Genomic DNA, 27734 nt, shown 5'->3' with positions numbered 1-27734 from the left:
GCAGAATCTCACTGCTCATTTCAATTGAACAAATTGAGTTGAAAAAACGTCCAATGATCCGAATGCTCTTTTGTCCACATCCACAATTTCAAAATATCTTTTGTGGACTAATTTCAAAAGAGAGTGAGTCCTGATAACCAGAGCGAGTCATGGTCACTGCTAAAAGGTCAAGAGATCAAATGGTAATTTCAAACGATGCAGGCTGTTAATTACGTGATGCTGAAACTGAAGATCTTATGCATTTTTTATGTTTCTGCCCAGCTCAGGGTAGAACAATGAAATTGACATTACGTAACTTTAGCCAGTGTAGCTCAACTTTTGTTTTTATTCTAACAGCTAATACCCATGTGGTGGCCTGGAATCTACTCCAATACCTGCAATGTACCTTGAGTCTCAGGAAATCACTAACAAATTTGATACTTGCTTAATGATCTTATTTAGTCACTCTGGGCCTCATTACAAGTTTGGCGGTATTTCAACCGTCAAGCCGCTGAAATAGCATCAACCTGTAGTTCGACAGAGCAGTAATACAGTATTGCAGCAGTAACGCAGTGGTACCTCTGTTACCACTGCTTTACCACCATTTTTGGCCACACCGCTGAACACGTAATGAGGCTCAGAGTCTGTTTTATCTGAAATATTTTATTGATCTTGTTTATAGTTTCTTGTGTTTTATTTTAATTGTTTGTACTTAAATGGATTCATTTTTAATCGGAATATAGTTATTTGACTGACTGGCACATTCACTCTTGTGTGAGATTCTCCTACTACCAGTTCAAGTAAGATTAGAACTTTAAAATGAGACCATGTACAGGCAATATTGGAAGCTGAACTCTCCTTTTTTCGTTTTTCCTTTTCCTTTTAGGTTTGTATTCCGCTCACTGGTGGTTCTGCTCCTACCTTCCTTCTCCTTACTTGGATGGGTGTTCTTCCTCAGCAGTTCCTGATCTGCTGGTTATGCTCCTCTTCATTACATACATTTCTGACTGATTACTCTCTGCTCTCCCCATACCAGCTGTCAGGTGTGTACGCCACTAGCTTGAAAGATATGCATAGTTTATGCATACAATTTGGGAATGGCTGGAGAATCATTTCATTAAGAATTGTAGGATATCATGTCCTCCCACAGTTCTTCTGAAGTTGCCCATTTCCTTCTTTGTGTAGGGAATTTTCACAATGCTCGGGCAGATTATAGTGGAATCTTGGAGTTTATGTCACTAATGGTTTGGCAGCAGTGAACGGGTCAACAAAGCATGGGTAAAGACAGGCAATCATTGAGTCGGTGGCTCAAAGAGAGTGTAAAATAACAACGGGGAGCTCTGTTGGGTCTTGTAGTGGTTGGCAAATGACTCAAGAGTGGCTGTGCTGTCTCGAAAGTGATTTAAAGAAGGAAGCAGGGCCCAAGGCTGCTCCTTTTGATTCAAATAGAGATCTGAAGAACTTAACCTGAAGACATATGACTGAGGTATGTGTATATTGGTGGCACCTAGCAAAAAGGATCCTGGTTAGGAATATGAATGAATAATGTTTTTTTTTTAACAACTGTGTTTATTTTTCAGCAGAATGAATTACAAGTGATCATTTATCAAGAGAAAGGAAAAAAAATATATATCTCAAATGATAATGCCGCTAGCATCCTTCTCGCCAAATACCCTCATCTGGGGTGCAATTTGCTGCTAAAATTTAACTAGTACAACAATACAACCCCCCACCCCCTCCGCAAACCCCCCCCCGCTTCAAGAACTCTTTAACATTTGTGTGGAATATAGCGTCTATAATCAACCTCCTAGGAGAACCCTCCACTCCCCAACCTTCCCGCCACTCAGGTATTTCCAGTTATAGGATAGCGACATTGTGAAGCAACCTGGGTTTAAAGTACATTTGATCCCTGTCGTCCATGAAGTCATGTAGCGGTGCCCAGGTATTGATGTATTTCGATTAGGAGCATTCAACAATTGCTGTCACTTTCTCCATGGCCATCACCCACCATGCAGCCACCACAGGCCATTGTTTATTCTTCCATGCCTGCGCTATGGTGATTCTTGCTGCGCTCAGCATGTGAGTAATGAGGCCAGCCCTGCATCCTGAGTTGGCGTAGCTCCCCTCCACTGCATCGCCCAACAGGACGACCACCAGGTCAAATGGCAATTGGGTATCGGTTATATCCTTTATATGACATAGAATCTCCTTCCAATAGGTCTCCACCACCGGGCACCTCCACCACATATGAATTAAATCCCCGGGTTGCCCACAGCCCCTCCAACAAAGGATGGAATAGTCTGCATTGATGGAATACATTCGTTGTGGTGTCATGTACCAACGAAGGCAAAGCTTATACGCTCCCTCTTTAATTAATGTGCATTTAGAACCCTTAGCAGCGCGATGCCATATACGGCCCCATGACTCCCGCGAAACAGGTCCACCCACTTCCTCAGCCTATTTTTGCATGTATGGAAGGATCTCCTCCAGGTCTGCTCCCCCCATCAGCCGATACAGTCTTGACACCCCTTTCTCGTCCTTTCCCTCTTGCATCGTAAGCTCCAGCCCTGTGGGGGCCCTTACAGCTCTCTCTCGTACCTTCCCATTGGTGATCCAGTGTCGGAGTTGGACGTAATGAAAGCGTTCCGTCTCCGGTATCTGGAATTTAGCTTTACAACATTCGAAGGTTAACGGCTCACCCTCCGAGTACAGATCCCCCAATACCAGAGCCTGTTCCTTCCCTCCCCAATGCTTCCAAAAAGATTTCTGCAGACCTGGCGTAAAGTCTGGATTATGAGCTACCGGGGTAAGCGGACCTCCCCCCACCCTCACCTTATTCCCACATAGTGCTTTGTCCCAATACCACAGGGTGGCCTTGGAAGACTCCAATAGCGTGCCCCCTTTATTTCTATGTCTACTTGCGAGGAAGCCCAAGTGTTCCAGAGGCATCTTCGAAGCTACTTTCTCCAAGATCACCCACCTATTTTGATTGTCCCTAGGTGACCATTGCAACATGGGGGCCACCTGTACTGCCCATAAATACCTACGGAAGTCCGGAACCCCCAAGCCCCTCAGAATTTGCGGTCTAAATAGGACTTTCTTGGGAACCCTTGGTTTCTTCCTCTTCCAGATTTTATTTATTTATTTATTTACATTTATAAAGGGCTCACACAGCCCGCGCTGTTACAAGAATTGTTTGTTTTTCTTAGTTGCTAATTGTGTTTTTTTTTTGTCTTAGTTACGTATTAAAACGCACTTAAACACCCAGAGGTTTCTAAGCGCGGACCCGGGGATCGAACCTATGTTGCTTCGTGTTGTCTTGCTTCCAAGACGCATTCGCTGCCGCTGAGCTATCCTCCCGGGACAGATGAAGGACATCACCTCTGCCTGCAACTTTTTAATTGCTGGGTTTGGTATACGTAACGGCAGGGCACCAGTCACGTATAAAAACCTAGGAAGCAGGTTCATCTTGACTGCCGCTATACGTGCCAGCCATGACAGCTCCTGCAAATCCCAACGTTTGAGGTCTTGCGACAAGGAGCTCAAAAGACCCGGGATATTAGCCCCATAAAGCCTATTGTAAGTGGGGGTCAAATGGACACCTGGGTATTTTATAGCTTTCTGTTCCCATTTCAAGGGATATCGGTTCTTCCACTCTGATACCTGTTCGACAGCCTCTGTAATATTTAGTGCCTTAGATTTAGGGTAGTTAATTTGAAACCCCAAAACTTCAGCAAATTTAGCCAGCAATTTTATAGAGCTCAGGAGGGAATTTGTTGTGTCTTTCATGAACAAAAGGATATCATCTGCGTAGAGGGCCACCTTCTGAGAACCATCCATCCCAACCGCCACCCCTAGGATACCCTGGTCAGCCCGGATTCGTTGCGCCAGCGGCTCCATGGCCATGGCAAAGATCAATGGGGACAATGGGCAGCCCTGCCTTGTGCCCCTACGGATAGGAATGCTGTCTGTGAGCCGTCCGTTGATCAGCAGCCGTGTTGACGGGTTCACAAAATTGGCCATTACCATGCGTATAAATGCCGGTCCGCAACCAAACTTCTCCAGGACAAGCTGCAGATATCCCCAATGCAAGCTGTCAAAAGCCTTGGAGGCATCTAATGCTAACAACGAGAACCTCTGCCCAGTCCTCCGCCCCCACTCTATCGTATCCACGGCCCTGCGTATATTGTCATATGTGTGCCGCCCTTTTACAAAGCCTGCCTGGCCGGCGTGTATTATTTTGGGGAGGATTCTTGCTAACCTACGGGCCAATACAGTAGAGTAGATTTTTGCATCCCCATTCAATAGTGAGATGTGGCGATAACTGGCGCAATCTAAAGGGTCCCTATCTGGCTTCAGCAGGAGGACCGTGGTAGCTGGGCCCATATCCCCTGAGATTCGCCCCGAGTCCCTGATGAAATTGAACAAGTTCGTTAGAGGGCCTATCAAGATCGGTCTGAAGGTTTTATAGTACGCGTTACTTAATCCGTCCGGGCCTGGAGATTTATGACCCCTTAATGCCCCTATTGCCTCCCACACTTCCTCTGCTAATATGGGTTTTTCCAACATTAATCTATGCCTCACTAAGTTGTGGCAGAGTTACCCGGTCCAAGAAGGACGCCTGTGCTTCCTTTTCTAGGTTCTCCCCCCTTAGGATATTGGTGTAGTAAGAAAGCATAACCCCTTCCAATTCCTTCTCCCCCCTCACCGGGTTCCCATCCCGGTCTCTGAGCTGTACACTATGATTCCGGGCTTTCTGCCACCTCAGTTTAGCCGCTAAAAAATGATTGGCTTTGTCCCCATGTATATAATAAGATTGCTTTCTCCATAAAAGGAGTTGTGCAGATTCGTCAGCGAGTAACATTTCTAGGGCGGCTCTGGCCTTTTTCAAGTCCCTCCAGGTTTTTTGTGAGCCTTTGTTCTTATACTCCACCTCTGCTTCCTTGATCTTGGCTTCCAACTCCGGCTTCACACCATCTTTTCTTTTGACATATCCCACTGTATGCGCTATGAACTCGCCCCGTACCACGGCTTTACTTGTGTCCCAGATTGTGGCCCAGTCCACCTCCCGTGTGACATTGTCTTGAAAATAGTCCCTCAGGACTCTCTCTATATCTGCTCTCAGGACTAGATCTTTTAAGATCACCTCATTTAGGCGCCAAGGCCTGCGAGTCGACGGCTGTGGGGTAAGAGGCTCCATCTTTAGGGAAACCGGGCCATGATCTGAGAGGCACCGCACCCCAATATCCAGGCCTGTGACCTGCGGAACCAGGGAATCTGAAATCAAGACCATATTGATTCTAGAATGCCCTCTGTGTACTGCCGAGTAGTGGGTGTACACTCTTTCCAAGGGGTGAAAGAATCGCCACGTTTCTATTAAATGCAAATCCCTAAGGAATTTAGCTAAGGCCCGTCTAAACACTGAGTCACTGCAGGTGGCAGGAAGAGTTTTGTCCAGTGTCGCCTCCATCACCCCATTAAAATCGCCCCCAATCATGATCCTTCCCACTCCCACCTTTGCAATTTTGGGTAACATCTCTAATAGGAAGCGATCTTGCCGGTCATTGGGGGCATAAACCGCCATCAGCGTGACCTGTTGGCCCATCAATAATCCCCCTAGCATCAGATAACGGCCCTCTGGATCCCTCCTTACAAACTGTTTCTCAAATTGGATCCCTTTAGCCAAGAGGATGCCCACACCCCTTCTTTTTGTACCACTAGAGGCAAATAATTGTACCGGGAAGGCCCTGCACCGCAACCTGTGTTCATCCTCCGGGAGCAAATGGGTCTCCTGTAGCCAAACAACCGAGGCCTGCATGTCCCTGAGCCTAGTCAAAATCGATTTTCTTTTGACTGGGGAATTAAGCCCCTGGACATTTAATGTGACTAAGGTTAGTTCAGCCATTCATATACCATAACAACATGCCCAATGCAATATTCTCCAACTGGGTCATTCTCCTAGGCCACGCAACCTTCCCATATAGAAATTCCACCACACAAGGGTACTCAACCGTCCCCCCCTCAACACCCCAACATAATTTAACCCCTCGAACATTAACAAACCCAGACCCCATAACTGTACCTTGAAATATCACCGGGTGTATCACTCCCCAGGAAATTTAGGGTCTAGTCTCCTTCCCCGTCCCGCCCCCCTCTTTTACACAAGCTTATACAACCATTGCTCCAATCTCCAATACCCTCAAAACATATAGAATCGAAACGCGGCTCTGCCAGGGCTCAATCCAAAATGCTCCAGCCAGCCTGCGGGGCAGCAATGCCCCCCCACTCAGACCGGGTCCCCGGCCTTAGGATCCCTCCTGTGACCTCTTTGGTGAGGGCGCACTGATTTCCATTGTTGCTTTGTTGAAGGATCTTCTCTGTCCTCATTCCTTTGCGGGGAACTTGCTTGGTCCTTGCCCTCGCTGCCTTCCGTCTCTCCCATGAGCTCGTCCATCTCCTCCTCCTTCGTGATCGTGTATCTTTGTCCCTTCCAGTCAAAGCGCAGACCAGTCGGGAATACCCAATGATAGCAAACGTTCTTTGTCCGATGCCAGTCCGTGACGACCCACAACCGTTTCCGCTTGTTCAAGGTGGCTTGGGAGAGATATTGAAACAGAAGAATGGGCGTAGAGCGGAAGCTTATAGGTTCTTTCTCCCTTGCGGCTCGCATGATGAGCTCTTTCAGCTGAAACATATGCACTCGGGTTAAAACATCCAGGATCAAATTTTTCTTTAGCTGGAGCGATGAGTAGACCCTATGAGTCCGATCCAGGACAATGTCCCTCTCAGTATCTGGACCCAGGATGTGACGGAACAGCTCCGTCACATATTGGTGCAGGTCTCCATCGGGAACAGATTTCGGAATCCCCCGAATACGTATATTATTCCGCCGAGATCTATTTTCTGCATCCTCCTGTCTGTCCTGGACCCGTTCCATTTGCTGTTCGAGGGTCCGGATCCTTTGTGCTAGCTCTTCATGCTCATGGCTGTGTTCAGCTACTGTTGTCTCCATCTCGTTTACCCTCCTTTCAGCCGCCACAATTCCCTTATTAAGATCAGCAATCGACTTGGCTAAGTCAGTGACGCTATCTCTGATGTCCTTCTTCAACTCCTGTAACATTGCTAATAAGTCTGATCTGCGAAGCAGTGGATCTACGCCATCCTCCAAGACCCCCAAAGGGGTGAGTGGATCTGAGCCTCCGCCTGTAGTTGATTGCGCTTCTGGGCCTCCGCAGACTGCATCATGGATTTAATATCCCCGGATCCCGAGCCTTTGGGCTTTCCTGCCTGCCTAGACATTCTGCCACCAGTGGTAAATAGGGTGGGTCGCCAAAGATCTGCGGTGTCCCTATATGTAAGGGATCCTCAAGTTGTGCTCCTCCACTCCACCTCCCCGCTCCAGTGCAGCTGAATGTTATTCCCCAGGATCAAGTCCCCCACACTGTGGGGACCTCCAGGGCAACCTAGACTCTCTCTTAAGGTTGTCTCCACTCCGACCCCTCGGCGCCAGCAACACCAGTCCAGGGGGAAACCCTCTGTGAGCCTCGGGGATCTCCTCACTCAAGCCCCAGCACTGCACAGTCAGCACCAGTGCCACCGCTACCCGCTCCGCAACATACAAGTCCAGGGCACTCTCCGCTATAGCACGCCTCCTCACCTCTTGCCTTATCCGCTGCTTCACTCCTCCCGCTGCTAAGGCTCTGGGTACTTAAATACTTTTCCACACATTCATAAGATCCAAGATAATAATATGTGTTATCCTATCAGTAGTCATGAGTTTCACAAAGTTGCGAGTGTTTATCATCTCGTTGGTTCATTGAGGCCAGTGGTATCTGATTTGAGCCGAAAAAACCCATATTTGCTTCCTTTTAAAAAGCAGATTGTGCCCGAAGTGGAAGGGCAGACACCAGGGCGCTGTACACCTCGCCTTCCCACCAGTGTACACGCTCTGGACCATGCCGTACCGCCAGCCACCACAGTGCACCTTGGTCAGCGGGCCTCCGTGCCTCGCCTCCCCCTCACTTATGGACCCCCAGCCAGGCAGAGGAGGGGGGGAAAGGCGGCCCAGCAGCGCAAGTCCGTGCGAGGTCCCCGGCGGACAGCTCGCCTCTTCCTCTGGCGGACAATCACCGGAGCGCTACATCCGCGCACGCCTCCTCGGGGCATTCCGCCTAATGGGCTCCCGTCCCGCTTCACTCCTTCAGCACGGCGATGCCAGCCAAGCCCGGCAACGGGGGACGGGCAGCGACACCTAGCTCGCCAACGCTTGTCTCCGAGTCCCAACGCCCCTCGGCGAGGCTCTTCGTTGTCTGCTCACAAGAGAACCCCCAGACCGAGCCGCAGTCAGCTCTTCACCACTCCAGGGGCGGTCTGAAGAGCCCCCGGACCTCTCCACATATTGCGCCCGCCATCTTGGGAGCTCTCGGGTCCTCGAGTTGCCGGCAATTTTCTCCTCGACAAGTGGTTCTCCAAGCCCACCCGCTATACAAGGTGCGCCCGATAGTTGCGGGGACCCGAAGAGCCGTTTTCTTGGGTATTCCTCGTATTTTAGAGGGCTTTAGGGCATTAGGACAGGGAAGGAGAACCCAGAGCTCACCAAGGAGACATCCTTCGTTGTCCTCGGCTGGCCACGCCCCCGTATAATGCATTTTTTAACCAATTTAGGAAAGACAGTCAATGGACATCCATTTTTAGTTAGTCGAATGGTAGCTGTTAACTCCTCTGCACTCAACATGACCGTTAAATCTGTCAAGTCAGATGGGGAGCGCGCATAGCGTATTGTGAATTTGAGGAGAATCTCGAGGGTGGTAAACATCAAAGAACATGTGAACACCTTTCAATAAAATGCAGACCAGAGAATTTTTCATGTAAAATAATTGAACCCTAAATTACATTTCTGTTAAAAATGGCACTCCACTTCATATTAAATAATAATCCACATGTAAAATAAAAATCCACATGTAAACAGACTCTTGCTCAAGCAAAGCCGAGTGAAAGCTACCCTTTATATGTGAGGTAGCGTAGTAAACAACCCATAGAGCATAGAGTCACAACCTCTTTATGAAAAGAGCAGTTACACAGTAAGACGAGGACTGAAGGAGCACTGAATCTTAGCCACAATAACAAGGAGTGCACTGGTTGGGTTGGAGGAGATATGGAGAAGTAAACCGATGAGCATAGGGTTTGGGTAACAGGTGAAGCATGGTTCGACCCAGTGCCTTAAGTGGCACTACAAATCGAGCCGGGGCTCATCGAGGGGGCGTGGCCTAACAGCGGGGGTCTTGATGGGCCGTTAGGCCACGCCCCCTTGACGAGCCCCGGCTCAGTGGGCTACTGCCACCCCTGCCAGGCAGCCTTTTGTAGAGATTAGCACCCTCTCCCCTATGGGGGAGGGGGTGCTGATCTCTGCATTTATTTTGTGTAGGCTTGCCTGGCAGGGGACAGCGCCTGCCTATTCAGCCTTAATGGTGGTGCTACCCCTCGCCAGCTGGGGAGGGACATCACCACCATTAAGGCTGAAAGGGTGAGGCCACTGGAAGCAGAGGCCTTTTTCCTAAATACTGAAACTCCCGCGAATGCGCGGCAGCTCCAGTATTTAGAAAGCAAGGCTGCTGCTTTCAGCGGTCTCACGTTTTTTCCATAATGGTGGCGCCGGCCGACGGGAACCTCTTGATTAAAGGGATGCCTCGCAGGTGCGGCGCCACCATTATGGCTGAAAGGCATTTTTTTCTGTAGCCTGAAGCTCTCGCAAACGAGCGAGCGCTTCAGGCTGTAAAAAAAAATGCCTTTTCGTGTAGTGGCCGGGGCTGCCAGGGGAGATTACTGGGCCGGGCAGGGCCCCGCCTCAAAACGAAATTTCGGAGCCTGCCGGGGCCCAGCCCCGGCAGGCCCCGGCCCACTAAAAGCCCTGGTTCGAGCATTCTGAACTAGGGAAGAAGGACACAGGAGATGGCGAACATGGAGATAGGCGGGATTACGTTTTTTTTTTACAAACAGTCCGGGCCTGGAGAGCAGGAGAGATTTGGAGTTTCCATCTCTCCGATGTGAAGCAGGAACAAAAACAAGATTAATTAGATTTTTAAAAAATATTGAAACAGAATTCAACCAGATACATGGCAAATAATAAAAACAATATTTCACAAAAATGATTGAGCATAAATTGCTACTAAAAGAGCCATAAAGAAAGTATCAAGGGGACAGCAAATAGATCTCTGAAAGGTTTAGGAGAAAAGTCGATGTATGCACAGATCAGGGCTGCATGTGCTTGTAATATGACGCGATTATGCATTTTTTATCAGGCTCAGGGGCTTTCACTAATGGATTGTGTTCTCATGCATTTCCACATGCCTTCCAGTGCGTGGGCAGATTATTTGCAGGACTTGAAAGTGACCAGTTCCTTGACTTGACGATCATTTCCTTCAGTAATATCACAAAAGCACCAACAGTAATCTTCAGGTAGTACAGTAATCAACCGATCGGTTTCGCCATCTGTTAATATGTGTGCCAACTCCATTTTCTTTGCTTAATTTAATTATTCTGAGGACTGCTACCAATATTTTCCAAGTTGGATTCAGAGAAGATTTCAAGTTTCTTTCAATTCAGCAATGCCGTCCATGATAACTTGGATGGTCACGCACCACTCTGTCTCAATGATGAGAAGAGAGAGATCCTGATCATAGGTGCACCTACCCGCCTAGCCAAACTCGCCCTAGCCTACTGCACCTTCACGATTGACGTCTGCCCCATCCCTGTCTCACCGGCAGTTAAAACACTCATGGCCCCATTCATGTAAAAGTGCGTATTTGTCCCGCAATTCCTGTGCACGAGACTTCACGTGGAATAAAAAATGCGTGCCCTGTGTATTCATGGCATTCACAGCGCAAAGCAACTGTATTCGCTAGTCGCACCCGGAACACCCCTGACACGCCCCCACGCAAAGCATAAACAGCCAGAACAGCTATATTTGCGCACTCACCCTGGCGCAAATACACACACCCTTCAAACAGTGCATGGGTCCCCCGCAAGCAGGCTTGCATCTCGGGGACCCTGCGCAGGGTCCTCCACAACTGTTGCCGGCACCCCGACAACATGCGTACGACAGTTCGTAAATTGGGTAAAACTCTGCATGCGAATCCCCATAAACCTGCCCAGCACACCACTACGCAGTGTACGCGCACCCCGATCAGAACCCCGTCTGCATGCATGGACCCCTAAATCCGACATGCAAACTCACCTACGTGCTGCAAATCCTATGCGCAAGTGTCCTTATCCCGGCCTTCGGATGGCGGAGAGATGGAAGGATTTGTGTGGGCATTTTCAAGTGAGAGGTTGCAATGTCACATCCATGAATACACTTTGCCGTACGCATTTGTGTGCATGACATGGACTGCATGCGGCCCATCCCTCGTAACGCCCACTTTTTCCCCTGTTCTTCCTAATTTTCCAAGTTCTGCCCCCTACTCCACCTTCTGCGCTGGCCTTGCCCACGCTCTGTGTGGAGTCTCGCGCAAGGCATTCAGCCGCTTGCAGAGCTGTGCCAAGCATGCACGAAATCCACGCAAGTCCTAGGAATATCCTGTGCATTCGATTCCATGAATCGAGGAATGGGATTAAGCATGCAGTTTGGCGTGCAAGTACCCTATTTTCCCCACAGATGTTTCTATGAATCAGGCCCTCAGTGTTTATCTCGACTCAAGCCTTTGCATGACCCACCAGGTTAACGCAATCGCCTCCTCAGCCGTCTACACCATAAATCTCTTCAACGCGACCAAACTCCTCCTCTCCACACAAGACCACATAACAATTGCTTGAGCAGTACTAGGTTTGCGCCTTGACTACTGCAATTCCCTTCTCGCTGGCACGTTAGTACGCAACCTAACCAAACTTCAGACCACCCAGAACAATGCTATCCAAGCTGCCATGGTACTTAGCAGACATGACCATGTTTCAGCTCACAGAAAGGCGACTTACTGGCTCCCAGTAAGAGAAAGGATCAACTTTCAAATACTTTCCATTACTCATCGCTGTCTATCCAACTCTGCACCACTGTACATGTCGCAGAGAATATCCAAGACCAGCTCATCCCGACCAGCTAGACTATCTTACAGCCATAGACTTACTACCCTGTGCTTCAAGCGCACCAGAGCAGGAGGCTCTAGCTTCCCAGTCATTGATGCCCGACTGTGGAGCAACCTACCTTCCCACCTACGTGCTGAAACGCCGTACTGGCCTTTCAGAAGACAATCAAAAACCAGGCTCTTTCATTGACCATGGGCTGGCACCATTTTGAATAGTTGAACTATATTCTTGCCGACAACCATGTGCCTGATTTGTACTCCTCTAACTACCTCCCCACCGAACCCCCTCCCTACATCCGCTCCCATTCTCCCCCTATCCCCTGTGCTTAACTAGCACCTTGATGCTTGAGGGTTTTGTGTGCTGTACAAATGCTCAAATAAAAAAAATGAATGAATGATTATTAGACTCTACAGAATGAGGTTGTGCTTTTCCAATTGTTACAAAAGGAGTACATACCGCTTCAACCATACAAATTCAACATGGATTAAGTGTCTTCCACTACATCTACAGGTATTACACCCTGAATGTATGGAACTCACCCTCACATAGCACACATTTTAGTACCCTATGAGTTGTAATAATACCTCTATACCAATGTGCTTTTGTTAGCTGTACCGCCTTTAGTCACACTTTTTACAAATAACAGAGTCATGAGGAGTGAAAAAGTAGAAAAGCATATCTACCGTGCAATGTGCAGAAGATAAAGCATATGTACACACTGTGCCTTTTATCATTTACGCCCAGCACATCATCTATCCAACCTTCTTCGTGGATGTTTTTGGTCCCGTAGATTAATAAGCAGATTTGCAAGCATGCACACTGCACTATAGAACATCTCTGCTTTCCAATCAATCGTCAAAGGTGGCAGATTAGGTATTACCTGAATCTCCTCTTAACTTTGCTCTCGTCCCGTGCATGATCAATGTTGATCTTTAATTCTAACTGCCATTATTCTATAGACAGTGGTCTTGAAATATCCTTACACAATTAGGGAAGGCACAGATTCAAAAAAGGATAATCATAAAGTTACCTCTTCCGCTGTCAGTGGCCTCTGGATCAGATTTCCCCTTCTCGACGGCATCAAGTGTCGCTTTTTTAACCCTTCTTCAGAGTTGTACAAGTCTGGAAACTCAACAGATTTCTTCTTGTAATTTAAGAGCTGGGCCAGCTCATCCATCCGGTTATACTGTCTTTTGATGTCAAACTTGTGCATTCTCGCTGGGTTTCTCTTCTCAATGTAGTCGGGGTTCATGCCATCCATGAGTTGTCTTTTCTCCCACAAATCGTAATCATTGTATTCTGGCAGGAATCGATTGTGCTTGTTCAAGCCTTCACTGTCTACATTTTGGCTCCCCACATTACTCCTTTTTTCAAAGCGTCGGCTGTTCCACCACAGCTGTTTGTTGTATGGACTATATTGACGCACTGCTCGTTTGTCAATGTCTTCATTGTAATATGGTTTGTAGTTTTCCCTATTTTGACTTTTCATTTCCTCCAGATGCTCTTCACTCTCTTCTGCATCGCTTTTAGCCTCTTCGTTATGTCGTCTTTTGTCTATGTCTTGCGCCACAGCAAAGTTACTAGGGTGGTATCGTTTTTCTTCACCCATGCTCTCTTCTCCAAAGTAGTGCCTCTTTTCTTCTTTATTCTCATTGCTGTTTTGGGTTCCTGGTTCTTCATCTTCTTGGTCTTCGCTGTAATGTCGTTTCTCTTCAGCACTTGACTTAGCGTATGGTTTGCCAATTATTCCCAGCCGCTCATCACTGTGCTGTTTCTCTTCCTCATAATGAGGTTTTAGCTCCCAATGAGGCATATAAGGCTGTCTCTTTTTTTCAAAGTGATGGCTCCTTTCCTCGCTCTCTCCACTGTCATATCGCTTCTCTTTACTGTTCTCTTCCCCATAATTCCTCTTCGGCCACTCTTCCTCGCTTACCAGGCTTTGGTGCCTCTTTTTCTCGACTTCCTCAGAACTGTGGCTCTCATCAGAGTTTCTTTGTTCGTGATGACGTGGATGATGATAATTTCCAGAAGGTTCCTTGTCATAGTTTGGGGCCTTGTAGCTTTTCTTCACCATGTATTTTGTTTCCTCATCGTCCGATTCATCAGAATCCTCATCTATGGTTCTTTTGTCTGAGTGGTTGATCCTCTTGTCTTCGGTGGATTTGTGGAGTTTGTGCTTCCTTTGGTAGTATTTTGGCTGATAGTATCGCTTTTCCACGTCTTCGCTTTCATCAGATTCTTCGTCCTCTTTTGGCAGGTGAGACTCATGTCGCTTTAACTGATGAGGGTGGTTTTCAGTGCTTCCTTCTTCGCTTCCACGACTTTTCTTTTCACTGCTGTGAATCCTTCCCTCAGAATGTTTGTAAGAAGCAGAACGTTTATCTTCTTTCTCTTCATCGGAGTACTCTTCCCTGCTTCCACCGGCAGAATGAGGTCTCTTATCGAGGTATTGATGCTGGAGGTTTTCAGAATCTTCATTGTGGTGTATCTTTTCTTTGTTTCTTTCCTGGCTGTGGTGATGCATGTTATCAACACCCTCTCCCTCTATTTCCCCACTCCTTTTCTTCGAAGATTCATTCCTGTCTTCCTCGTGTGCTTCGTCTTCCTCGGAAAAATCTTTGTCTTTGATATGCCGTTTTTCCTCCTCGTCTTTGCGGTCTTCCTCCTCCTCCAGGTGTTGTTTCTCGTCACTTTCTTTCATGTGTCTCTTCACTTCCTCTTCGCTTTGTTGATGCCCTTTGTCATTCATGTGCTGTTGTATTTCCGCTTCATTTGGCACTTGTAAGAGTCTCTGATCATACTGCATCTCTTCACCTCCATTTTTCTTTTCTTCTTTTACATGCTGTCCACCTAAAATGGAAAGCCACAAGTTTAAACAGAAGAAACAAGGATAGAGATTCTATGAGGCAGTATTTGCAAATTAATGGCCTGATTCACAGAAGCATTTTATAATGGCGCAATCCCATAGGAAAACGCTCTGTGAATCCGGCTCTAAGTGACACCAGTGTGATCAACAGAGAAACTTTCATTTTATGTTCTTGCTGCTGTGTAGAAAATCTATGAGATTCATGGCTACATAAAGATGAAGACATTAACAATTATAAAGAAATGAGAGAGAAAAAAAACAACAAAAAAACAAAAAAAACAATTATTAAAAAATACTAGAACGCAGACTATTCAAAACTGCTTATTCGTAGTCTGTGTTCCAGAGAGCCCCATAAACACTTCTCTTACTGTTTGGACGCTCATTTTAAATGAGACTGATATTTCCTGTAGTGGATGGGCAGCTTCTGTGACCGCATCCGTGGTCTGCTCGTGGGGATATTAAGGCATGAGCTTGTCTCTGCCTTCTTCCATCCATCCCATTTCATACCTTATTTAAAATGAGGCTGTTAGAGTAAGACATGTAACACACACCATTTGCATTGTATCTTTCTCTTAAAACATAATGTTTATTTATGTTATCTACTGCAGCAAAGACCTACACTGATATTTCTGGGTCCATTAGAAGGAACAGAAATCAACCAGTAATGCAAGAACACAACACGTTTAGTGCAACTGCTTTGGTGATAGGATTGTTAGGGGAAGTGCGCGTGCCCATAAACTGCTGGATTTGCAGTGGGGCATTTTAAGAGTGCGTACATTCATGGATGCTCCGTCACAGTTTGAATCATCGAGCTTTTGTTAGGCTGACCATGTGTAAAGAATAGCTCCTAGCAAGACTACACATTTTGCACAGAACATTAATCTAACCTTAGTCCCGTAGGATAGCTTAGCGGCAACGTGCTCGCCTTGGAAGCAAGACGACACAAAGCAACACAGGTTTGATCCCTGGGTCGCCGCTTAGAAACCTCTGAGTATTTAAGCACGTTATAAATACGCAACTAAGACAAAAAACAATTACGCAACTAAAAAAACAATCAATTCGTGTAACAGCGCCTCGATGCCCGCGGGCTGTGTGAGCACATTAAAAATGCTAAAATAAAAAGAAAAAAATAAAGAAATAACCTCTGGGGTGATACATTTAGGTGCAATAATCTGCTACTTTCTGTGAAATATTTAAAGACAGTACCTTTGTCTTTTTAACTGTAATCTTAAAATATTGCAGAAAAGTGAAGTAAGCTGAACTCTGGCTTCTTAAAGATGAAATTTAAAGAAATAAATAAGGCAATATTTTTGTTCTCTTAGACTTAAAATAAAGAACTGTGCAACAATAATATTACTCTCATTGGTTGTGTTTGCTTTTGTATATTTGTTTTGCCAGAAGAAAGTTGGATGAGCTTTATAGAACAACCGAAACACTGTTGATTCCCTTCAATAGACATGTCAAATTTGTTTTAAATATTTATTAGCACATTCAACAAGACTTACAGTAAAAGGGGTCTGAAGTCTCTATTTGTTCTCCTAGAGCATTTGAGATCTGTGGCCCATTACTTTAACACAAGTCATAATAAAGCCTTACTGATTTGTTAGTAAATAATTAAGGGTCTAGTTCCAACCAGATGTATCTGTCGTATTATAAGTAGGGGTAAATCTGCAAGGCCTGATTTCGTGGAAATTAAATGATTGGCATTTTCACACCTGAAATGAATGTTCCCTAAGCCCTTCCCTGTTGGCCCCTCCTTGTCACAGCAGAAAGTCTGAAGAACGTTTCTTTATAGGTCAGGAGCACGTGGTTGTATGCGTATATTTTGTGCTTGGTTCACCAAAAGGGAGTGATCACTTCCCACAAGCGACATTACTTGAGGTTGCTAAAATGGGTCCCTAGTTGCCACAAATATGTGGTCACTAGACCTGCTTTCAGCTTTAGGAATTGACCCCGAGAGAAATTCTGAAAAATGTAGTACGCTTCTTGTCAATGATTGGTCTTCTACAATTGTTTCTGCTATAATCCAATTTCTGAGAGTCTAAATGCAGCCTAATACAAATGAATGTCAGAGGATGTTCTCTGAGAACATTACATTCTCAAATAAATGTGTGCAGGGATTTCGGTACCTAGGGTAAGAGGTGCATTATGCTACATGTAATAATTACAAACAATTGTTTTAAAGGAGGCATCAAGCACTAATTATTTCATGTCTCAGTATCAGTTTTTTAATTGGTGATTGTATTCATAATGTTCTTCCTTTAACTTTAAAGTTAAAGGAAGAACATTATGAATACAATCACCATGTCATGCACCACCCTTGGAAGTACTGGCAGAGATGGAAGTACTCCTAAAATGGCTTCCCATTGTGCCATCTGGACGGTCTAGACCTTTCCCAAGATGGTCACCGCTACCATAATACTGTGCACTGAATGTTGCTTCCTTGCGTTGTATCCGTCCTTTGGTGAAACGCTGCCGGTTCCTGTTTCAACAGCATTCTAGCAATCCTCTTGTTTACTCTTCCCTTGTTGCCTTCCGACCTTTCTACGTTCCATCGATGTCCTCCTGCACGCTCAGGTGCACTCTTCTCTCTAAGGTAACGGTTTGCGGGTTTACGACTTCCCACTTTACACCATTCTGTCTCTTTTATCTTGCCGGTCTCTACCGTGCATACTTATATATATTATTTCATTCGCTCTTATTTGGCTCTCTACTTTATTAGCGTGGATTCTATTGTATATTTTCATTTGTTTAGCTCTTCCTCTTTGCCTGCTCTTGCTATCTGTCCTGCGATCCTTCTTTGGTTTGCGTTATACCTACTGTTTTCTCGTTCTTCCTACTCCTTGTAGGGCTTCAGTCTTGATACTCTCTTCTAGCCCCGTTCTAACTATTTTTACAGTGGAGTCCTGCTTTTGTGGTATTCCCCCTTTCTGCTACTTTAGTCACCGTTTCTCTGTCCACTGGCAAGCCTCCTGCAGTCTATTGAGCAGCGTAGCTATCAACGACTTGCTTCCTGAATCTGCCATTGACTGCTACTCTGGTACCTTCTTACCTCTGCTGGCACAGAGCAGACAACTGCAGCTGTGATTCTACTTTGGTTCCCTTGGGTCTTCGTGTTACAACTGAGAAAGAAACTCATTGCCTAGGAAGACGAATTGCATCAGAACTACCTTTAGCATAAACTTTTACTACTTGCACCAGACCTACAACTGCCCATGGTTTTTTGTGCCTGAAAGGCTTTTTCCCTGATTGGGGGTTTGCTCCTCTGGGGTCCTCTAGACTTGGATCTTATTCCTGTCAAGGTGGCCTCCGCGGGAGCTCGCCCCTACTTGCACCAAAAGAAAGAAAGGAAGACGAAGGAGCAGAAGAAACTAAGTCAGAAGAAAGATTCCGAGACCCAAGACAGCTCCATCGAAGACCCAGGTGAGGAGGAGTATCGGGAAGCTTTCCCCGGGGTTGACACACCAATTAAAAAAACTGATACTGAGGCATGAAGTAATCAGTGCTTGGTGCATCCTTTAAAATAATTTTCCCCGGGGTTGACAGTATACAAGGCCAGCGAGTACAGGTGGCTTCGTTGAAGCAATACCAAGAACTACGTAACGCAATCCAAAGACTGAGGGTTGAGGTGCAAACCCTACACGCAGAGAACCTAGCTCTTCGTCAACAGGCTGCGACTAGAGAGGAAGGGAGAGACGGCCTGCCTCCCATGCCGTTCCCTTTCGGCAAATATGATGGCAATCCCAAGCTAATGAAAGAGTTCCTGGATGCCTGTTCTGTCTACTTTTCCTTCAGGCCTAAGACTTTTGAGACCGGAAGATCTAGGGTAGGATTCTTGATTGCTAACCTTGTAGGGTGTGCGTTGGCCTGGGGTACTTCCCTAGTAACCAACCAGGATCCTTTGGTAGGCGATTAGGATCTATTTGTTCAGAACTTTAAAGCTTGCTTTGAGGGCTCAGAAGTTCAATATTCAATTTATGAAGCAATGCTGGACATTAAACAAGGAACACAGGGCGTCCAGACCTATGTAACTCAGTTCCAGAGGTTGTCCCTGAGTGCCGGATGGCCAGACACAGCTCAACAGAAATATCTAAAGGAGGACATTAAGGATGAGCTTGCCCGCATAGCAAGACCAAATAACTTTCAAGAATTAGTCACATTCGCCCTTCAGATTGAATACAGGCTGAATGAGAGACACAATGAGAAAAGGAAGGATCAGAGCTATCCCCCTATGTTCAACCAACCACCAGCGACGAAGGAGAGGACGATGCCGGATGAACCAATGCAGATAGGAGCAGCAAGGGGGCCTTTGACAACAGAAGAACGGAAGAGGCGTTGAGATCTGAACCTCTGTATGTATTGTGGATCCTCTCGACATTTACTACGGAACTGCTCTGAATGGCATCCACACCGTCAGGGAAATGCTTTGCCCCAAAATTATGCAAGGGATTCAACAGGGAAGGCAGTTCAAATCCTTGCAACAACACCGATCAGGTGACGGAGGATCAGGAAACAAAGGGGCCAATCACCTAATGGTATTCCAAATAGCGTTTGAGGTGACACCATGTTCCACTATCCCTGTTATTGCCATGCTGGACTGTGGAGCTGCCGGCGAATTTCATTGATGTTGCATGGGTTTAGGAAAATCACATTGCTTTACAGGAGAAGAAGAAGGCTGTACCAGTGGAAGATATGGATGGTCGCCCTTTTTCTTCAGGACCTATTGTCATGGAAACCAAGCCAACCCAGATAGCTATGGGCAATCATACTGAGACACTTACTTTTGATGTGATCAGGGCAGCACATTTTCCAGTTATTCTGGGTATAGCTTGGTTGAGGTTACACAACCCTCGTATAGATTGGAGTGCCAACCGGTTAAGTTTCAATTCTACGCACTACTGTCAGCACTGTATCAAGGACCCCATACTGGTGGTTATGTCTGACTGTATGGTTACCACTTCTTGCACTACCGTATCCTCTGTTCCAGTTCACTACCATGCCTTTGCAGAAGTCTTACAAGATGTAATACCCCGACTCCTCCCACCTCATTGTCCTGAAGACTGCAGGATTGATCTCAAGGTTGATGCTCCTCTTCCATTTGGTCCGATGTACCCCCTTTCCCAGCCTGAGAAGAACGCATTGAAAGACTACCTTGAGGCTAATCTTAAGAACGGATTTATCAGGGAGTCTAAATCTTCAGGAGGGTCATCACTATTTATTGTGTCCAACAAGGGTTCGACTGAACTCTGCCCCTGCATTGATTACATGGGCTTGAACAGTATAACCATTCATGACAGGTATCCTATGGCACTTATCCAGGATATACTCGAAGCAGTACAGAATTCTCAAGTGTTTACCAAGTTAGATCTATGGGGTGCCTATCACCTGTTAAGAGCCAGAAAGGGCAATGAGTGGAATACCGCCTTTAGAACACTGCTGGGGTTGTATGAGTATCGCATGATGCTATTCGGCTTGGTCAACGCACCAGCGGTGTTCCAAAGGTTTATTGACAAGATATTCGCCGATATGTGTCGGTTGTGGTATACCTCGACGATATCTTAGTCTTCTCCCCCAATTTGAAGGAACATCCAAAACATGTGATAGAGGTGCTACGCCATCTCAAAAGTAACCAACTATACGCTAAGCCTGAGAAGTGCACTTTTGAAGCCTCCAAAGCGCCATACCTGGGATTCATACTATCAGCCAGCGGAATATGCATGGATCCAGAAAAGGTTAAGGCTGTGACACGCTGTCCTGAACCTATCTCTGTGAGGGACATACAGCGATTCTTGGGATTGGCCAATTTTTACTGCCGCTTCATACCAAATATCTCGGATGTGGTCCTGCCCATAACCTCACTCCTCAAGAAAGGGGTAGCTTTTGCCTGGAACTCAGAAGCACAAGCCGCCTTCCTTTGGCTCAAGAACCTCTTTGCTTCCGCTCTGGTGTTGGTTCTACCCAACCAATCTAAGCCTTTCATCCTTGAGACCGATGCCTCTGGTGGTGCTTTGGGTGCTGTCCTGCTACAGGAAGGACAGGACGGTCAAGAACACCCTATTGCCTACTTTTCACGAACACTATCCTTAAGCGAAAGGAATTATTTGGTCTTGGAGAGAGAGCTGTTAACTATCAGGCAAGCCGGTGAGGAGTGGAGGCATCTCTTACAGGGAGCTACTTATCCATTTATGGTCTGCACCGATCATCGCAACCACAAGGTGCTCAAACAGATGAAATGCAGAAACTCCAGGCATGCCAGATGGGCCTACTATTTCTCCAATTTTGACTTCCACATCATGTACCTTCTGGGGTCTCAGAATAAGGTGGCTGACGCCCTGGCACAAAGCTGGTTGGTGGAGGAAGAACCCTTCGTTGGTAAGGAGAAGCCCTTGCCAACAAACAAGTTTCTGGCGGTGGTAAACACCTTTCTTCAGGAGGTCCAGGCCAACTCGAACAATTGCAAGCCAGAAGTTCTTGCTTGTCACAAGCTTCAGAGAACAGGGCATTTGCTGTTTCACGGAACAGCTCTCTACTTGCCTTCAGTTAGCCTACAAAGGAAGGCCTTACAGCTATGTCACAAATCACTCCTGGCTGGGCATAAGGGGCAGAAGGCAATGCTTCATCTCATCTCTAGAAGCTTTTGGTGGCCAACGATACACCAGGATATTTGGTTTGATGTGGCTTCCTGTCCTGTTTGTGCTACAAGCAAGGTCTCAAGACAAAAGCCCTTGGGTTTGTTACAACAGGGAGTACTACCTTCCCGGCTTTGGGAGCATGTGTCTATGGATTTTGTGGTAGAGCTACCTCCTTCCCACAAGAAAACAGCTATATTGGTGACTGTCGATTCTTATTCCAACCTGGCACATTTCTCCACCCTTTCAGGAGTGCCTTCTGCTTCTGAGACGGCAACTGTTTTCTTGAAGGACATAGTGAGACTACATGGTATTCCCCAGACTATAGTGTCCGATCGAGGTCATTTTACCTCTAAATTTTGGGCTTCCTTATATGAACAGTTGGGCATACAGAGGGCTCTTTCTTTTGGGTATCACCCCCAGTCTAATGGCCAAACCGAGCGATTGAATGCAAATCTGGAACAATACATTCTCTGTTTCTGTAACAGAGAGCAAGACAACTGGTCAGAGTTAATCCCTATGGCAGAATTTGCCTACAATAATACCCATCACACTGCCATAAACATGAGTCTCTTCAAATGTACCTATGGGTTGGTTCTTCAACTTCTAGAGCACCCGGTGTGGACAGTATGTTATTTGACCTCTGTCAGGTCCATAAGGATGCTCTACCATCACTTGAAGAAAGTCATAAGACCTAAAAGAGATACACTGACCCAAGACATAGGCCTAACCCTGATTGGAAGCCAGGGATGAGTGTTTGGTTGTCCACCAAGTATCTATCCCGCTGGACACATTTGGGCAAGTTCTCCCCTCAATACATTGGTCCATACCGGATCCTGTCCAAGATTAACCCAGTGGCATTCAAACTGCAGCTACCCCACAGTCTAAAGAGGGTTTACCCAGTGTTTCATTCCTCCCTCCTCAAGACTCATGTTAATGATCCTTTCAGTAGATCCATCCAGAGAACAACTATGATGGTGCCTCCAGAGCCTGATTATGAGGTAGCTAGGCTGGTGGACTCCTGCCATAGAAATGGGGCTTTGCAGTACCTTGTGCACTGGAAGGGCTACCCCAAGGCAGAAAGGACCTGGGAGCCAAGTTCTCATACACATGCCCCTCCGCTGGTGCAACGTTTTCACAGTCTATACTGGGAAAGCGCGGGGGAAGCTTGTATAGAAGGGGTATACTGTCATGCACCACCCTCGGAAGTGCTGGCAGAGATGGAAGTACTCCTAAGATGGCTTCCCATAGTGCTATTTGGACGGTCTAGTCCTTTCCCAAGATGGCCACCGCTACATAATACTGTGCACAGAATGTTGCTTCCTTGCGTTGTATCTGTCCTTTGGTGAAAGGCTGCCGGTTCCTGTTTCAACAGCATTCTAGCAATCCTCTGGTTTACTCTTTCCTTGTTGCCTTCCTACCTTTCTATGTTCCATCGGTGTCCTCCTGCACGCTCAGGTGCACTCTTCTCTCTAAGGTAACTGCTTGCGGGTTTTCGACTTCCCACTTTGCACCATTATGTCTCTTTTATCTTGGCGGTCTCTACCGCACATACTTATATATATTCTTTCATTCGCTCTTATTTGGCTCTCTACTTTATAAGTATGGATTCCGCCTAGCGGCTATTGTATATTTTCATTTGTTTAGCTCCTCCTTTTTGCCTGATCTTGCTATCTGTCCTGCGATCCTTCTTTGGTTTGCGTTATACTTACTGTTTTCTCGTTCTTCCTACTTCTTGTAGGGCTTCAGTCTTGATACTCTCTTCTAGCTCCCTTCTAACAATTTTTACCGCTGAGTCCTGCTTTTGCGGTATTCCCCCTTTCTGCTGCTTTAGTCACCGCTATACTTTCTCTGTCTACTGGCAAGCCTCCTGCAGTCTATTGAGCGGCATAGCTATCAACGACTTGCTTCCTCAATCTGCTGTTGACTGCTACTCTGGTACCTTCTTACCTATGCAGGTGCAGAGCAGACAACTGCAGCTATGATTCTACTCTGGTTCCCTCGGGTCTTTGTGTTACAGCTGAGAAAGAGACTCATTGCCTAGAAAGAGGAATTGCATTAGATCTACCTTTTGCATAAACTTTTACTACTTGCACCAGACCTTCAACTGCCCAGGGTTTTTTGTGCCTGAAGGGCTTTTTCCCTGATTGGGGGCTTGCTTCCCTGCGTTCCTCTAGACTTGGATCTTATTCCTGTCAAGATGGCCTCCAAGGGAGCTTGCCCCTACTTGCACCAAAAGAAAGAAAGGAAGACGAAGGAGCAGAGAAACTACGTCGGAAGAAGGATTCCGAGACCCAAGACAGCTCCATCGAAGACCCAGGTGAGGAGGAGTATCGGGAAGCTTTCCCCGGGGTTGACACACCAATTAAAAAAACTGATACTGAGGCATGAAGTAATCAGTGCTTGGTGCATCCTTTAAAATATTTTTTGTAATTATTAGAAGGATTTCAATTTCATGGCAGACATTGGAGTCATTGTTAAGGAAGTGAAAAGTCACAACTCTCCTATCTGTGATCATCGCTCTGAGTGAGGACGCAAAGTCTGCAACCCATTTGTCATAAGACTGATATTATGTTACATATGTCAACTCATAAGTACAGGGAGGATCTAACACCTGGGGTAGAACTCTGGCTATCCAGTTATTTTTCGGTTGAATTAGATCCAGCAAGGCATAACTGATAGAAATTGAAAAGTGAATTTGTTAAAAGTACAAATATTTTGTCACAGGAAGAAGATTGTAATATTTTCATATCTGAAAGACCCTTGAGAAGATATGTAACCCTTTCACAAAAACCAAATTGTGAAACCTATATTGGTTTTCTCCCATCTCAGGAATCAAGATATACCCTTTTCAAAGCTCGTCGGGGAAAGTTTCGAGCTAGGTTATAACAGGACTGTGCCCGAAAAGGCAGTGAAAATAGAATGGACAGTGATGGTGATGTTATGGCAACATCACGCAGACAGTGCAACATTGGATGCTAATTTACCCATTGTACAATATGGTGCACATTTATTATTTGAAAAATGTTTGTAATAAATTGAAAACAACTAGGTGGCTTTTGCTACTCTCAAGGGAAAAGGGCCTCGAATAGTGGCCAAACTAACAGCAAAACTCAATGTTCAAGAAATCGAGAAAGTAAAATTAATTTCAATTGCTTAGACCTAAATAGAAGGTGATAACATTGAATTATTTATTAAGTGATACCATTTTTTGCAGTTTCAAAATTGATTGTTCGCTTAAAAATTGTAATCAGATGAACATTATGGTATGTGCGTTTCCTATTGCTTGGCCTATCTTAGTTTTTATTCATGTTTTTAATGTCTATTTTTTGTAACAAATGATAATGTCAAAAAGGGAATACCACTTCTAGTCTTATAAACTAACTGCTACCTTTTAATTTTCTGCAATTTTTGGAATGCCTCAATAAAGACATTTTGTTGTAAATATGGATGCAACTAATCAACATGGCAGGTATAGCATCTTCAATATGTAAGCAAGTTTATAGAATATTTTAAATGTATTCTGTGGTATTGTTTTTGATTGGAGCACCCATCTTTATGTTTTATTAAACAAAGACTACTGTAATGAGGTCTGAGGGTAACTGAGGATTTGCCAGGCAAGTGCTGTGATTGTACAATCTGCAGGCTCTACATAGTGGTAGAACTTGCAGATTGCAATGAGTCATGGAGCCCATGAATCCTGAAACCGTGGCTGCCGTTACCCAATGCACGGCTCAGCTCTCCTCCCAATTCCTGCCACCTTCCACTTAACTTTTGCTCCCTGGCAGCAGAGGCCTTTTCTCACACCGCTGCTCCCTGCTTGCACTCCACTCCCTTGCTCTTCTGCCACTGTCTCCCCCCCAAGGCCGCGATGTCGACAGCAGCCCACCTCCTCCTCTGCAAACACCTTCTTTCGGGTTTCCCCAACACCTCTCATGGTTACTACACCCAGTCTGCCAATGCACACAACCTGCCCCATCGGTACCACTGACTTTTTACCACCTCCCCTCGGGCTACACTCTGTGGTAATGACCCTTGGGCATCAAGGTCATTACCACCCAGTGTAGTCCATGAGATAAGGCTATACAGCTTAATTAGAGCCACTCAATACATCCTGGAGGGGTCATTCTTTATGTACTACCGTGGAGCTGCTACGGGCAACATACGCACAGAGGTTGATGAGATACCCAGGCGGGATAGCTGGAAAGCTGATCAGTGCCTACCACCAGATTGGTGTAGTAGCCTGGGGGTGCTGCTCTCAGTTTTGAAGGCCATATGTGTTTGTGGCAACTGTGTCAAAGAAACAAAACACACATTTACGACCTTATCATTCCTTCCACATCACTTTCAATATGCACACTCGTGCAACGGGGATCACGACAGAAACATAAATCTTCGAAAACCTCAAAAGGATGACTTCTGCTTAAATAGCTCTCTGTGAGCGATCCATTTAGCTGGAAGATGCCAGACTAAAGGATGGGCCAGAGCTTTTTAGGACTCCACATCTCTAAGTTGGAGATTCTGGTTTTTGGTTACCCTTAGAGAGATTTACAGGCAGACGACTCCCGATCACTCCATCTATAATAGAGGTGTGTGGCGTCCGACCAATACCCGGATGGGCTAAACAACATAACAGCTCAGGTAGGAGTCTCTGAGTCCTACCTGCGCTTTCATGGTGTTGGTTACCCTTTCCAGGACATTGACACCTTCTTTACTATCCCACTGGGATCTTGCACCAGCCCAATTCTGCACGTGTGGTGTTGCCATTGGCCTATCATGCTGCACATGTAATGAAGAGGGTTTCTTCTTACTGCTGGAAGTGAGGGTCTTACTCTCTTAACTGGCCGATGCCAACTTCCAGGCTGTCATCGCAATGTTGCTTTCACTCCTTGACTATGTAGGCATAGCTAAGCTTTTATACAAATACATTCCCAAAATTCAGACCGCAGAATGAAATAGCTTGATGTATCACATAAACACAGTGCCGCAGCCATACGACTCCAATGTTTATATCTTCATTGCTGCCACCAGAAAAGGGTATCCATACATGGAACACGGTATCACTGATCGGGCAATGTAGAATCTCCAATCTAGGGCCCGCCTAACTAACGCCCTATGGAGCCCCATGCAACTTACATCTAGCTCAAAAAAACATTGCTACCAACCCCAGTCTAACTCTTGATGTTTAAGAGAGAGGCGCTCAGTGAGACTTTAAGTGATTGTAGTTCATTTCAAACTTGGAGTTTGCTAGGGAAACACACCTCTCAAGTGCGACTCAGAGCGGTCTTACAAATACCCATTAGCAGCGCAGCGCAGTGGTTTCATCCCACCACTTTAGACATCCTTGAGACAGCACTTGAGCAAATTTAAGCCTTGGTTCGTGTTTTTCAAGGCACTCAAACCCTGCTTTTTGAATTAGTTGTGCATTCAGACCGCCCTATAACCGCAGAAAACCTAGAGCCACGAGGCGCTCCCGTTGGCGATAGGGCATCCATAGCATAACATAATTGTCAATAATCCCCCTAAGCAGGCAATAAAACAGAGTGTACTTTGAGGTGCCAGGAACCCCTTTCCGTAAGATCCCTCTTCTTTGGTGCCACTAAGGTGCTACGCCAGATATATTGCTCTTGTTTTTCTTGGCACTGCTATGCATGTGGACCTTGCGGTTACTGTTAGCGTTGGGCGTATTCGGTGCCACCATGTTTCATTGTTCTCAGCCATCCTGTGTCACAGCTCTCTGATGCTATAGATACTGGGTTCCCTAAAGTGTCACCTATACCTGCCTCCTTGTGGGTATGGGGTTTACTTGATACCTGATCCTGCGTTTGACCATCCATTGACTGGTCCTGGGGCATACAGACTTTTTGGCACATAGTGAACTCTTGATCACGTCTTAGAGCCCAGTACACAATGAGAGATACTCCATTTTAGGGCCGCAGATTACAAATATTGTAAATACACTCAGAATAGACTAGATGAGATGTGCACAGATGCATAGTAGTTATGGGGCCCTTTGAATGAACCAACTATACTATATTTGTCCTTTACAGCTGTATTTTATTTTAAAAAATGTTTTCTTCATTAGTTACACGCCCAGACCCTGGGGTATCATGGTGTGGTTACAGGCAGCTTTGGCATTGGTCATACATTGCACAACGTACAGAAGTTATTTACAAACAGCA

General features: G+C 46.0%; 1 protein-coding gene across 1 annotated transcript in view; it reads right to left on the bottom strand.

The window, feature by feature from the left end:
• Positions 1–27734, bottom strand: part of CHGB (chromogranin B) — a 318820-nt gene that overhangs the window by 90502 nt on the left and 200584 nt on the right. The window contains exon 4 of the mRNA XM_069608269.1: positions 13088–14907. Coding sequence (XP_069464370.1) covers positions 13088–14907 — 1820 coding nt within the window. The remainder of the gene's footprint in view (positions 1–13087; positions 14908–27734) is intronic.

The sequence above is a fragment of the Ambystoma mexicanum genome, chromosome 4q (genome assembly GCF_040938575.1).
Source record: "Ambystoma mexicanum isolate Mex_15411 chromosome 4q, UKY_AmexF1_1, whole genome shotgun sequence".
In the NCBI taxonomy this organism is placed as follows: Eukaryota; Metazoa; Chordata; class Amphibia; order Caudata; family Ambystomatidae; genus Ambystoma; species Ambystoma mexicanum.
Note: the sequence above shows the minus strand (reverse complement) of the source record. Positions and strands in the feature narration are given on the sequence as shown.